Genomic DNA, 12500 nt, shown 5'->3' on the forward strand with positions numbered 1-12500 from the left:
ATGATGATGATGATGATGATAATAATAATAATAACAATAATAATAACAATAATAGTAATAATAACATGGTGAACAAAGTGAATATGTTTGGAGTCAATCGGTGCATCCTCACTTAATAACCCAATATTTACCTGATCTTCGACCCTCATCTGAAACACATTTTAATGCAATTTTCTAATAATCATTATGGCTACACAAGCAGTAAAGTCAATTAATTTACAATTATTTTTTAAAAGTCATAATAACTCACAAACATATGGGCAAGGATATATATATATATATATATATATATATATATATATATATATATATATATATATATATATAGTATAAATATATGTGTGTGTGTGTGTGTCTGTATGTTGTGTGTGTGTGTGTGTGTGTGACTATGTATGTATGTTTGTGAGTTATTATTTGCGACATAAATATAGCATATGTCATTTAAATCCAGATTTCAGAATTATAAATTTGAACCGATTCTCTAGGCCCACCTCTGCATCTGATTATTTTTACTGTGATAAATTGGAAGAGGGCATGTTTCCATAAATTTAAAGTAGAAAGTAAGTGTTGTGGATTTTCTTTAATTGTTAGCCGACCTTGACTCCGGAGTTAAATAGTTGTAAGGGTGCACCATTCTATCAATATGAATAAAAACAATCCTGGGTGTAAAATGATATAATTTAGGGTGCAAAATTGAACATGAGTCAACATCCTCTGAAAATGGATCCAAGATATACGATTATATAGGATATTAAAGTTGCATCAAATATATCAATTCAGAGAAATGTCATCGAGCATTAAGGAGAAAAGTATCAACTTCTTTTACAACATCTTGAATATATCCACAGTTTTACACATAGCTGTCCAAATATCTTTCACTTTATTACAGCAAGTGTGCACATATAATTAGCAAAGTTAAATCTAGACTTTATGCAATCTGAAAAAAATGCATACTTTTCTTGATGATCAATTTGGTGCTGCTTGAGCTGGATGACATCCTTGAGGACAGGTCTTCTTTGCCACCATATCCTTCCCGTACTTCAGCGATTCTCTGGGATGGAAGGCGCTTGCCGATGAGAACCATGACCATTTCAATGACTTGTCCGACTAAAGTGGGAGGATTGGAGAAAGCCTTGACGTGCTCTATCACCCCCCTGTCCACCTTACTACGCCAGAACATCACCTTTGAGAGGTAAATAAAATGTTATGCTATTTGATGGTTCAATACCAGATAACATAAAACGTAAAATGAATTAATGCACATTGCACATTCCCATCTATCTTCATTGTGCTTCAAAATCCAACAATTATTCAATCAGCAGGCCCTGTAGAACCATAATTTTTATTCATCAATTTTTGGTCACTCTTTGTAATTTTATTGTATGTCTAGTCTTAATATATTCACTGTTTCATATCATGAAAACTTCCATTTTCTGAGTCAATAATTGTAATGATCTAGAACCATAATTTTTATTCATCAATTTTTGGTCACTTTTTGTAATTTTATTGTATGTCTGGTCTTCATATATTCACTGTTTCATATCATGATAACTTCCATTTTCTAAGTCAATAATTGTAATGATCTTCACATTGGACAAACACAGTTCCAAAAGGGTGTTATGTAAATGTGTAAATGTGTAAGTGTAAATATATTCTACAAACTAGTGGCATCCAGATCATTTTTTTAACTTGGCAGATACCGTATATATTGAGTCACTAACATCATAATTAATTTATCAACAACTCACTTGTTCTCTGGCATAAGCAAGATTTGATCGACACTCTTCCAGATTTGCCTGGGCATCTACTAATTCTTCCTTTGCTTGGACCTGTCGTGTCTTTAGAGTTGCCTCCCTCATGCGATCAAACTCGGCATCATAATCGTCATATTCCTCTGGAGAAATGAAGTTTAAAAAGGAATAAAACACAATACAACAACTGCATTGGTCAACTTTGTGCAACTTTGCGGTTTTGTGGTAATGAACAAATATGAATATAACCACTTTTTAAAAAAAGACCAAAATACCAAACACAGTATGTTTTAGGCTCAAAATCCTTCTTAAAATGGATATATGTGACCCTCCGTGTCAAAGCAGTATTATGTCGGGATCCACTCGGTTAGGAAAATTGAATTCTTTGCCACAAACATCAAACTAGGGTTTAATTTCTATACGTTATGCTGGAGTATAAATACTATTTCTTGCTTTACAAAATCTTCTAAGGTCCAATTTCTCATCATTCTATCTCTAAATTCACTTTTTGGGGTCTGAATCATTCCGACGTAATACCGTTTTGAGATGGAGGGTCACATATTTCACACTGAATCCAGATAGATGACAAAATGGCTCTCATCTCATTCACTTGGTAAAACTAAGTTTTTCCATCAAGTAGATGTGCCAAGAACGTTTCAATATGTTACAACCCGTTTTATATCAAAATAACAAAGAAAAATAATGAAACCTTTGAAAGTCTTTTATGATTCTGAAAAAAAAGTATGAATACCGTAATTATAATAATATGAGAAGAAAATTAATCTATATCATTGATGATTCATTACGAAGCTTTATGCTCACTTAATTTCTAGGTTGAACTAATGGACTAATCACCTTCTTTCAGAAGCTCGTCTTCTTCTTCCTCTTCCACATCTAACTCATTTAGTTGAAGATAGGCGTCCAATGATTTGCTCAAACCCACTTTGGCCTTCAGTTTTTCCAATGAGGTGGCTTTAGCCGTTAGTTTCCGTAAGAGTTCTGATGTGTTTTTCTTGGCATCGTCGTATTTGCCAGTAATTGATTTGATGCCTTTCTTCATCACCTTGGCATCTACTCTTGTTTTGTCCAGAGTTGCAATCACCTTCCTGAATGGTAGATAAACAAATTTATGCTAAATTTTGCTTTTGATAATGGTAATGATGATGTGGCTGCTGCTGCTGCTGCTGAAGATGATGATGATGGTAGTGATGATGGTGATGGTGGTGGTGGTGATGGTGTTGTTGTTAATGATGGTGATGATGATGATCATGACGATAATAAAGATGATGATGATGATGATGACGACGATGATGATGATGATCATGACGATGATGACGATGATAAAGATGATGATATGATGATTATTATTATTATTATTATGATGATGATGATGATGATGATGATGATGATGATGATGATGATGATGATGATGATCATGATCATGACGATGATAAAGATGATGATATGATGATGATGACGGAAGAAGTATATGTAGAAATTGATGAGGTAGTATTATAAAGATAAAGATTATGAATACTAAGATGTAGAGAACAACACATGCCTAACAATGAAATGACTACTAACTTGAGTTGTTCTACACTTTCTGTTCTTTCCTCTGATTTCCTCGTGTAAAGATAACGATAACACTCCATAAATCTCCTGTACGTTGTAGGTCCGATGTAGACTTCATTTTTAGCTGTTGTGTTCAGATCACGGTGATTAAGTCTTGAGAAAAACAAAATAAATGATAGCAATTGTTTCGTGATTCTCTTGTAGTACAACCATAGTCTTAAAAATAGGCCAATATGAACTATGCATATTCTATAAGATCAGGTGATCTATATGTAAGATTTTACTGTTATTATGGAGATTGATGTCGAAGAGTACAAACTCTAAAATCTACAATACATAAAAAATACAATATCCATCACTGCTTATAGTCAGGTACTCATTCACAAATGAGTGGAGTGAATTAATGGGTGTAAATTGTATTACCCAAGGACACAACACTGGATCAGATTTTTTTTTTTTACAATCAATGTCAACAATTTAACAATTGACATCGCTTAGCTTACTTAACAGTTTCAAATTAGCTGACACTATTAACTGCCTACAGAATCATCAATTTTTCATCAGAGCTGATCCGGATTTTCTAAAAACAACACATAACCAAATAAAATACAAAATATAAAAACCAAAAATAAAACATTATTCCAAGCCCGTTGCTTTATCCGATATGATTAATGATTCATTGAAAACGTAAAAATATGTCTGAATTCCATCAAAATCTTTTCATCTAACATATGATCTATGATTATGTAATTCTGTAGCTGTGTCTGTTAGATTTGGTGTAAAGGAATTTTGATAAAATAGCGTCCTATCCTATAGGTAGTAAGAAATCATGACTGTCACTTTAATGCAATGGAATTTAGACAGTTACTGCTCCATGAGCTCTTTGGCACTGGAGGACTACTATCTTCTTTTATTATTACAATAAACAAAAACACTCTGAGATACCTGATTCTTTCCTGTAGGATGACCTTGGAGTAGGGGAGGTTGGGGACTGTAACGGTCTGGATTTTCAGTTGATCTTTCTTCTTTTCGTGCACCTTAATTGTAGTCAAAGCGATTTCTGGACTGACATCACCAGCCCAAGGCATTTGTTTACAGTCTCTAAGTACGAAACTGTGAATGTTTGCCAAACTAGTGGTGATGCTTTCTCTGTTTAAAAAAAAAGGAAACATATCAAATCACAGTAAAATATATGTATATATATCTGAATCATAATAATACTAACAATAATAATGATAATAACAATAATAATAATAATAATAATAATAATAATAATAATAATAATAGAAAGAAGAAGAAGAAGAAGAAGAAGAAGAAGAAGAAGAAGAAGAAGAAGAAGAAGAAGAAGAAGAAGAAGAAGAAGAAGAAGAAAAATGATAATAATTGTAATAGTAATAATAATAATGGGGAATTATTTCCTTAGCCCCCTTTCCCTGTTAATAGAAGATCTAGGCGCTTGCTAAATTTCAAGAAAAAAAAATACCGCACATCATTAAAATGTACTATGTCAATTAAATCACTTTTACATCTGGTAAAAAATTGTTTAAGGAAAACAGTAAACATCATATCAACCTTAATTCTCAGAAAGCTTTGCAGCTAAGTCAGAAAATATTTAAGATATTTCAAAGAAAGAATTCAGATTTGGAAAGATCAGAAACATTCGCACAGCAACATATGTTTGGATGGCTAATCTATTCCAAAAGATTATGAGGGGAAAGTGTTTTTATTTTATCCAATACCTCAAGTCTTCGAATTCCTCCGTGAGTTGATGTTTGGCAACAAAGTACGATGCCTCTCCTAGAAGAGCATCTTGTGGCCAGTCACACAACCAGTTCATCTGGCAGCCATTCAGCAGACCGGGGAAGTTGCTTCAACACGAAACAAAAAATATGATGATGATGATGATGATGATGATGATGATGATGATGATGATGATGACGATTTCATCATATGTAATCTTACTGAATTGATTGGCAATACACAAGACAGGACTTAAAAATAATAATTTCCTTTAATCAGATAAATTATAAAGAATAAATGGATAAAAAATACTCAAATGATAAGTTATTTCTAACGCAATTCATCAACCATACAACTACTCAAAAATACTTTTCATCCTTTTTTTCAAATCAGCATCAATTTACCACATTTGCTCAATAATTCCCTTGTACAATTCCTCTACTGTATTACAATTAAAACTTAAACTTAGAAATACGAATAAAAGTTGTTGTTTTTTTTAAACCAACAACAAAAATGATGACCCCAAGTTATATATAGCAATAATTCACGACTTCTACAATTGGCTTAGGATCATCATAAAAAGTACAAAAAAGTACTATCATATATAACCAAACAGCTGATAACTATAAAAATCGAACACAGTAGAGAATAAAAAATTGGAGAGGAAAGGAATTTTTATTTTTTTTTAAATTTACCTGGCAGCAGTCCTCAGAAGCTCATGTCCCGGTTGTAGACATATCAAAATATGGAGGTTGCTCTTTACTCTGGACACAAAGAACTTCATTGGGTCAATGGAAGTGCTGGGAAATTCTCTCTTCATGGCGGGGTGAATCGCCTGAAGGAGACCGTCCATCTCATCATTAGAGAAGAGGTGTGGGTATTCTCCACTGATCAGAAGACTGTTGATGGCGTCCAGGTAGACGGGATCAACCAGATCTCGAGCCTGTGAGTGGGGAAGATTAAATCATTTGAAAATTTGATATCGGTTACAAAATAAGGAAAGATTAGGATAAATGTTGAAATAAGAAGATTCGCGTTTATTCAAGATGAATCAAAAATATTTTACTGTGATTACTTTTTCACATCAAAATGTATATATATCACATCATATAAAATTCTGAATGCCAAACCAGAGGAAAAATTACATTTCATTGCTCTTATCAGTTTCATTACTTCTTACATAAAAAATTGCCAAATATTGTCACACTATTAATTAGAAAGGTATATCGTATCTAAAACAAAATATTACAACGTTACCCTTTTATATAGTCAAAAGTGATAAACGCATTCCCTAAGTTATGTTGGTGCCTTGTTTACACTATCAGCACTTTACAGTCGATAAATCAAAAAACAAATTACAAAACACTTATAAGTGATGAGACTTACTGTAAACATGAGAGAAATAACTTTGCCCTCTGACCCGCTGAGCCTAATGGCAGATCTCAGTCCATCAAAGAAGTTACTTTGTTTGGAAGTGTCCACTTTGTGAATGGGGATGTCTGCAACGTGAAGAGCCAGTCGTGACAGCGTGGACAGATGTGAGCCCACAGAGCCAATCAGGAGTAAGTTACCACTGGGAAAGGAGATGAAGTCCAAGTATTGATTAAGATGCTTCTCAAAAAATATAGTTTTTTTAAAGACACAATAGTATTGTTAAAAACTACTATTAAAATAGTCCATAATTCAAATTGAAAATAAAAGTATCAAAGAGTGAGGAAGAGAGAGAGTAAGAGAGAGAGAGAGAGAGAGAGAGAGAGAGAGAGAGAGAGGGAGAGAGAGAGAGAGAGAGAGTGCTAAAACTTGTTTGTAAAATGGATTTGATTTCAGAGAAGATCAAGAGATATTCTGAAGAAAAGCATTGTCTTTCAATAAGGATGAGTATTGAAGAAGAGTGGGAACCCTAAAACAAAGATATAGATATCTCACAAGTTAAAAAATTGATTTACAAGTTATATGCTAGAAAAAGAATTTAAGTATATGCTGTCTTGCCCTTTAAAAAGATCTTTTCAGAGATTTTATCCCTTGTGTAAAATACTTTATCATGAGCTGCTCTAGTAAAATTAAGAATAAGAGTTGTAAAATACGCCTTCATTATCAAGACAATAAAACTTTTATCATAAATTTATTCTGTTTAACATACCCATTGTGGAAGCTGAGGACACGATGCATTCTAATGACATGCAGGATGATAAAGTCAGACAACATAATGTTAAGACGGACATTTCCAAACTCCTCGTTGTAACGAGTCAGATGTGTGTTCAGGCAACTGTGGAGGTCTCCAATATTCTCTATGGGTTGAAGAACAACCTGGGGGGAATTATTCAAAAATTAAATCGTTTAATTCAGCTCTGCTTGATCTACTTTCGTGAAGGAACACGTTTCCTGTAAAATGATAAAGTTAAAATATAAAAAGATATGGATATTAGAAGCAAAATGTCTTTTATATTTTTTCCAGAGACAACACAACGTTCAACCATTGTATCTTTTTCATTGGATTGATAGTCGAATTTTACATCTACTTATCTACTTATTTATTCAATTATTAGTTTATTCATTTGTTTATTGATTGATTTATTTATTACTCTTTTTTAATTTATTTACTCATTATCTAAAAATAATAAATACAAAATTCAGATTTTGTTGGGGGTTTTTTTTCAAAATCAATATTTGAGTTTTGACCATAGCAATGTATCAGAAATACAAAATCATAGTTTAAATAAACTGAAAAAAAAAATAGATGTTGGGAACAAGAAATTATAATTTCCTACCTTGATTTGCCTTGTGCCAAAAGAAGTCGCTGGTCTCTGGAAAGCCCGAGCATCAATCGGGAAAGTCACGAAGTTCTCATACAATTCTGTCTCCATTTCTTTCCACATCTGTGAAAAGTTGTAAAAAACATATTAAAAATTGTTGCTTTTTATACATACTAATTCGTTTTTCAATATATTACGCCATAATGACGATGATTTATGACATTCATTGAATACAATCATTTATTAATAATTTATAATCATTTATCATATACGATCCTAAATATGCATTTTTCTTACAAATGTCTAAAATGTGTTATAATAAAATGTCATCACCAATGAATCATGAAACATGAATAAAATAATATTGTACTTTAGGTAAATGTTGTTTTCCACAGATTGTGAGTGAAGTATTGCTTTTTTCACTAGTCTTTTCTTACATAAAAAATCTAATTTATAACAATTGAGAACTACATACTATGATATTCGACCACACAAGGAGATTAATAAAAGTTAATTTTATCTTCCATTTAACGTCTCGACAATTTAAACTTACAGCATGAATGACAGCATCCAATTTGTCGTCAAACCAATTGAGGTCTGCAGTTCTGCTAATCTTGTCCCTCACTATCCTCGTCAGTTCATGACGCCAAAGAGAGATCACCATGATTTCATCAGCTTTGCTTTCATCGGCAAGCCTCTTTAAGCACTATTTTTTTTAAAGAAGAAAAAAAAGACAGTCATTCAAATCTATTTTATTTGGAAGAATATTATAAAATTGGATATAAGCAGTGTTAAAAGTTGAAAAAACGTATCATCAATTATTCACAACATGCAATAAAGATTTATTGATATGTAAAATCATGTACTTGAAATACGCATTCATCTAATTTATTTTTTTTAATCCCCCAGCTATGGACAAAGCAAATTCATACTTGTATTTTGGCTTCTGTCAAGGCAACATTAATAAAAAAAAAGAATGAAAAAAGCCACCCTTCGTTTTGCCTTTCAAAACAATCTTATTATTTTTAACGGGCTGTTTTACTGTGTTGAAGAAATACTAATTATTGCCAGTTCATGACATGAAGATCTAATAATGATTTGAATTTTAAATACAAAAGCTGTCTTAAAATTAGATTTTCATATAGTAAAACTCTCTAAAACCAAACAGCCATAAGTTTTCAGACAAACCCCCCCCCCCCCCCCCCCACAAAAAAACAAGCTCCAACTGTATGACATTGGATATTAATACCTGGAAGCATTTGGTGATATCCTTCAACGTAAAGAAGTAATGATGGCGCCCATCCATGGGAGTGGGTCGAAGAACACTTTGGATAGAAGTCAGCATGTCACACGATACAGACACAAGAGCATTGTGAAGGTCAAGGTCAAGACCAGGTGCATCCTGAGCTGTCATGTTAGCCTAAATTTAAAACAACAAACAATAAAATGAATACAATTTTAAAATTTGAGATGTCTGAAAAGGTTAAAATATATCACTATCTGAAAGAAAAATTGTATTATGTGACTGAAACAAATTTTGAACAAATCAACGCAACAAATCAATATCTTAAATTTCCCAATACTATCATAAAATTCTGAATCGTGACATTACGCAGCATCCTAGACAATGCCAAAAAATATACGTCATGGATCATCAAAAGACTTTCCATTTGGTATTAATTCTCCCAAGAGTATGGGATCTTAAAGTTTTATGTCTTATGGGTTTGTTGAAAGTTACCTCTAGTATTCCATGGACAGTGTTCTTGAGTGATTCTTCTTGTGGGGCTGGCATATTGAATACAGCAAAGTGTCGCTGTCAAGATAATAGAACGTACAAGTATTAAGTTTTGACAAGTCGGGGCAATGTTATATATTATATCTCTAGGCAAAATAAAAACCAAACCACTTAAGCATCTTTTCTAAAATACTTGCATTGTTGTATATTATATATATATATATATATATATATATATATATATATATATATATATATTATATATATATATATATATATATATGTGTATGTATAAGCACATATGTGTGTGTGTGTGTGTGTGTGCGTGCGCGTGCGTGGGTATGTGTGATTGAGATAGGATATATGGTAGTCAATAAAATACTTTCAAAATAGATTTATTATAAGTATAAGCACAGCTATCATTTCAGAATCCTAGGACTTAGTCTATAAAACCGTTCTATATTTACATTTCTAATTTAGTTTACATCACTCTTTCAAAACCTCTGGGGTTTTTCTTGGGTCTTTGTTTATTTTGGCATTATCCTTGTATTATGGGATGATAATCATACTGTTTACAAAAGAACTATCATTCCACATTTGGAATAAAATTGTTTTCCTTATAATATTAAGTAAAATGAAGAGCTGGTAGTATTAAAAACAATGATTTACTCACCAAGAGTCTCTCTGTAATGGGTCTGTTTCCAACAGCAGGATAATCACTGAGTGCCATTGCCGAAATGATGGACAATCCTTCCACCGTGCGCCACTCAAATGGCTTCTGTAAGGTACACAGTTGTTTTTCATCCAAAAGTTGTCGGAGGAGCTCATTGCATCGTTGTATTCCGTCACTATCCGGCAGAGGTAAGTTCAGATCGTCGATAAAAACCTTTAGCTTTTTGTTGTCCTTGGCACCAAATACATAACCTAAAATTTAACGAATATATTGGCATAAAATAAAAGGAAAAGTCATAACAAAATCCACAAAAATAAATAAATATAGAAATATATGAATAAAAATGAATGTGTTTCAAACATAGATTATTAAGTAATAAGTTTTTAATAGAAATCTTCAGACAAGATTATGAACTAGTATTTTACTTTTCAAAACATTTAGTAAGTAATCAAGTTTAACATATTAATCCTTAACAATTGACAATTTGTTAAGTAAAAAAACATAAACCATAGAAGACAGTAAACGTTGAAATGTGCTGTAAGGCAAATGAGATTTAGCTTTAAGTGTTCCTTTTTTTTACAAAATCCCTTACCTTGTCTGTGGTAAATGTTGGCGTCAACAAATTGCTGAAGTTGCAAAGCTGTCGATGCTCCAGAGAAGACGAGACGCTTGCAGATGGCAACTTGTGGATCTGAATAAAAAGCAATCATGAAAATGACCACATTTTTATAAATTTGGTATTTGCAATTCCACATGTTAAAATGACAAGGAAGTGGTAAGACTCTTAATAATATGTTAAGCGTCAAATTGTCAATATTAATAACAATGACAAAAAGTAATAACAGGTTTAGCTTTGTATTTCATGATCTCAACAATGAAGTAATGGAAGTTTACTGTAATAAGCCAACAAAGCCATACTTTTTGGTTACTTTAAGAAATAATTTTATCGTTATACAGTTTAGGTATATCTGATTCACATCAATTGTTCACACACCATAGACGTTAATCAGTCAATCAAGATTACCTTGGGCATTGATGAAGTCATTAATGATGGCCGTTTTACCAGAACCCTGTGGTCCGACTAAGAGGACGTTCTTGCCAGAGGCTGCAGCAAACTCCATCAGAATACGAGTTCGGATCTAGAAGAAATGATTTACTAATATATTGTATGTGATTTGAGAAGAAAATAATTTACTATATTGTCAAAGATGCAAAACTAATGTAAAGAAGCAAATTAAATGATATCATAAAATGTTAAATTTAAGATGAGGAAAATTGCTACAACATAATATGAAAATGAAGAGATTTCAAGTGATTGGCAGGAAAACCTACTTTAGCTGAATATGCATGAATTAATTTTGTAATCCAATGCACATTCACGTGTCATTGTTTGACTTAAATTAAAAAAACCCTGGAAACTTACAGTGTCCACAGTGTCGACAAAAACCTCCCCCAGAATGTCTTGATTGTCCGTATAAACTGCCTCAGGAACCCTGAAAGATTTCCATCCATCAAACAATACATTATCAAGGGAGTGTCAATAGATGGAGAAATAGATTATTTTATAAAAATCTGCCATTCTATCACATTATCTAAATATTTGTAGATGAAAGATTTGGCGATAAAAAAAAAAAATAAGATTAAAAGTTTGACTATTTTTATAAAGTGCCTAAATTTAAATTCAGAATCTCACAAGTTGTTGGTCGATTTGTGGAAACAGAAACAATATTCTTATAATAGCAAGACGAGTTAAGAATTTTAAAAAACCGTTTGGTTTAGTGAAAACCATTATAATGAAAAAAAGATAAGGAGTAAATAGGACTTTTAAGAAAAGAGTAATGAAAGAATTCATTGATGAGACGTTGTGAACGTAAAAATACACATTTTCCTTTATGATTTAAATCTACTACTTTTGCTGTCAATTAATGTTTAAAATATTGTGAAACCACAAATTGCCATTTTCTTATCTTTTTTTTATACACATTGAACTCAAAAGCCAAGAATAATGACCTTTGACCATGATTATTACCTAGATTGCCAAGGGTCCCACTCTCCAGATTCATCCACATAGTAGTCGAAGACATTGATGTCCCTGTCATCATCCGGCAGCCTAAAATGAACACAGTAAATCAGTCGTGGTTTCCAATATATTGAATAGGTAAGTCACAAAAAAGTGAAATATTATGTAACAATTTATCGTTAAATGCATTGTAACAGTGTGAATTGTATTCAGATTCGTTTTTTTTTCTTAGGTATATTTATCATACTATAAACGC

General features: G+C 32.2%; 1 protein-coding gene across 1 annotated transcript in view; it reads right to left on the reverse strand.

Annotated features, from left to right (window-relative positions):
* Nucleotides 1-12500, reverse strand: part of LOC144969399 (dynein axonemal heavy chain 5-like) — an 85840-nt gene that overhangs the window by 13745 nt on the left and 59595 nt on the right. Inside the window, exons 58-76 of the mRNA XM_078908508.1 lie at nucleotides 12254-12334; nucleotides 11648-11717; nucleotides 11249-11363; nucleotides 10817-10915; nucleotides 10225-10475; nucleotides 9555-9629; nucleotides 9066-9236; nucleotides 8370-8522; nucleotides 7832-7939; nucleotides 7204-7370; nucleotides 6450-6636; nucleotides 5759-6006; nucleotides 5063-5191; nucleotides 4269-4472; nucleotides 3336-3476; nucleotides 2607-2857; nucleotides 1749-1894; nucleotides 955-1183; nucleotides 132-149 (exon numbers count right to left, since the gene is read on the reverse strand). Of these exons, the coding sequence (XP_078764634.1) occupies nucleotides 132-149; nucleotides 955-1183; nucleotides 1749-1894; nucleotides 2607-2857; nucleotides 3336-3476; nucleotides 4269-4472; nucleotides 5063-5191; nucleotides 5759-6006; nucleotides 6450-6636; nucleotides 7204-7370; nucleotides 7832-7939; nucleotides 8370-8522; nucleotides 9066-9236; nucleotides 9555-9629; nucleotides 10225-10475; nucleotides 10817-10915; nucleotides 11249-11363; nucleotides 11648-11717; nucleotides 12254-12334 (2843 nt within the window). The remainder of the gene's footprint in view (nucleotides 1-131; nucleotides 150-954; nucleotides 1184-1748; nucleotides 1895-2606; nucleotides 2858-3335; nucleotides 3477-4268; nucleotides 4473-5062; nucleotides 5192-5758; nucleotides 6007-6449; nucleotides 6637-7203; nucleotides 7371-7831; nucleotides 7940-8369; nucleotides 8523-9065; nucleotides 9237-9554; nucleotides 9630-10224; nucleotides 10476-10816; nucleotides 10916-11248; nucleotides 11364-11647; nucleotides 11718-12253; nucleotides 12335-12500) is intronic.

The sequence above is a fragment of the Berghia stephanieae genome, chromosome 3 (genome assembly GCF_034508935.2).
Source record: "Berghia stephanieae isolate SIO BIC M18660-M18661 chromosome 3, UCSD_Bste_1.3, whole genome shotgun sequence".
NCBI classification, from domain to species: Eukaryota; Metazoa; Mollusca; class Gastropoda; order Nudibranchia; family Aeolidiidae; genus Berghia; species Berghia stephanieae.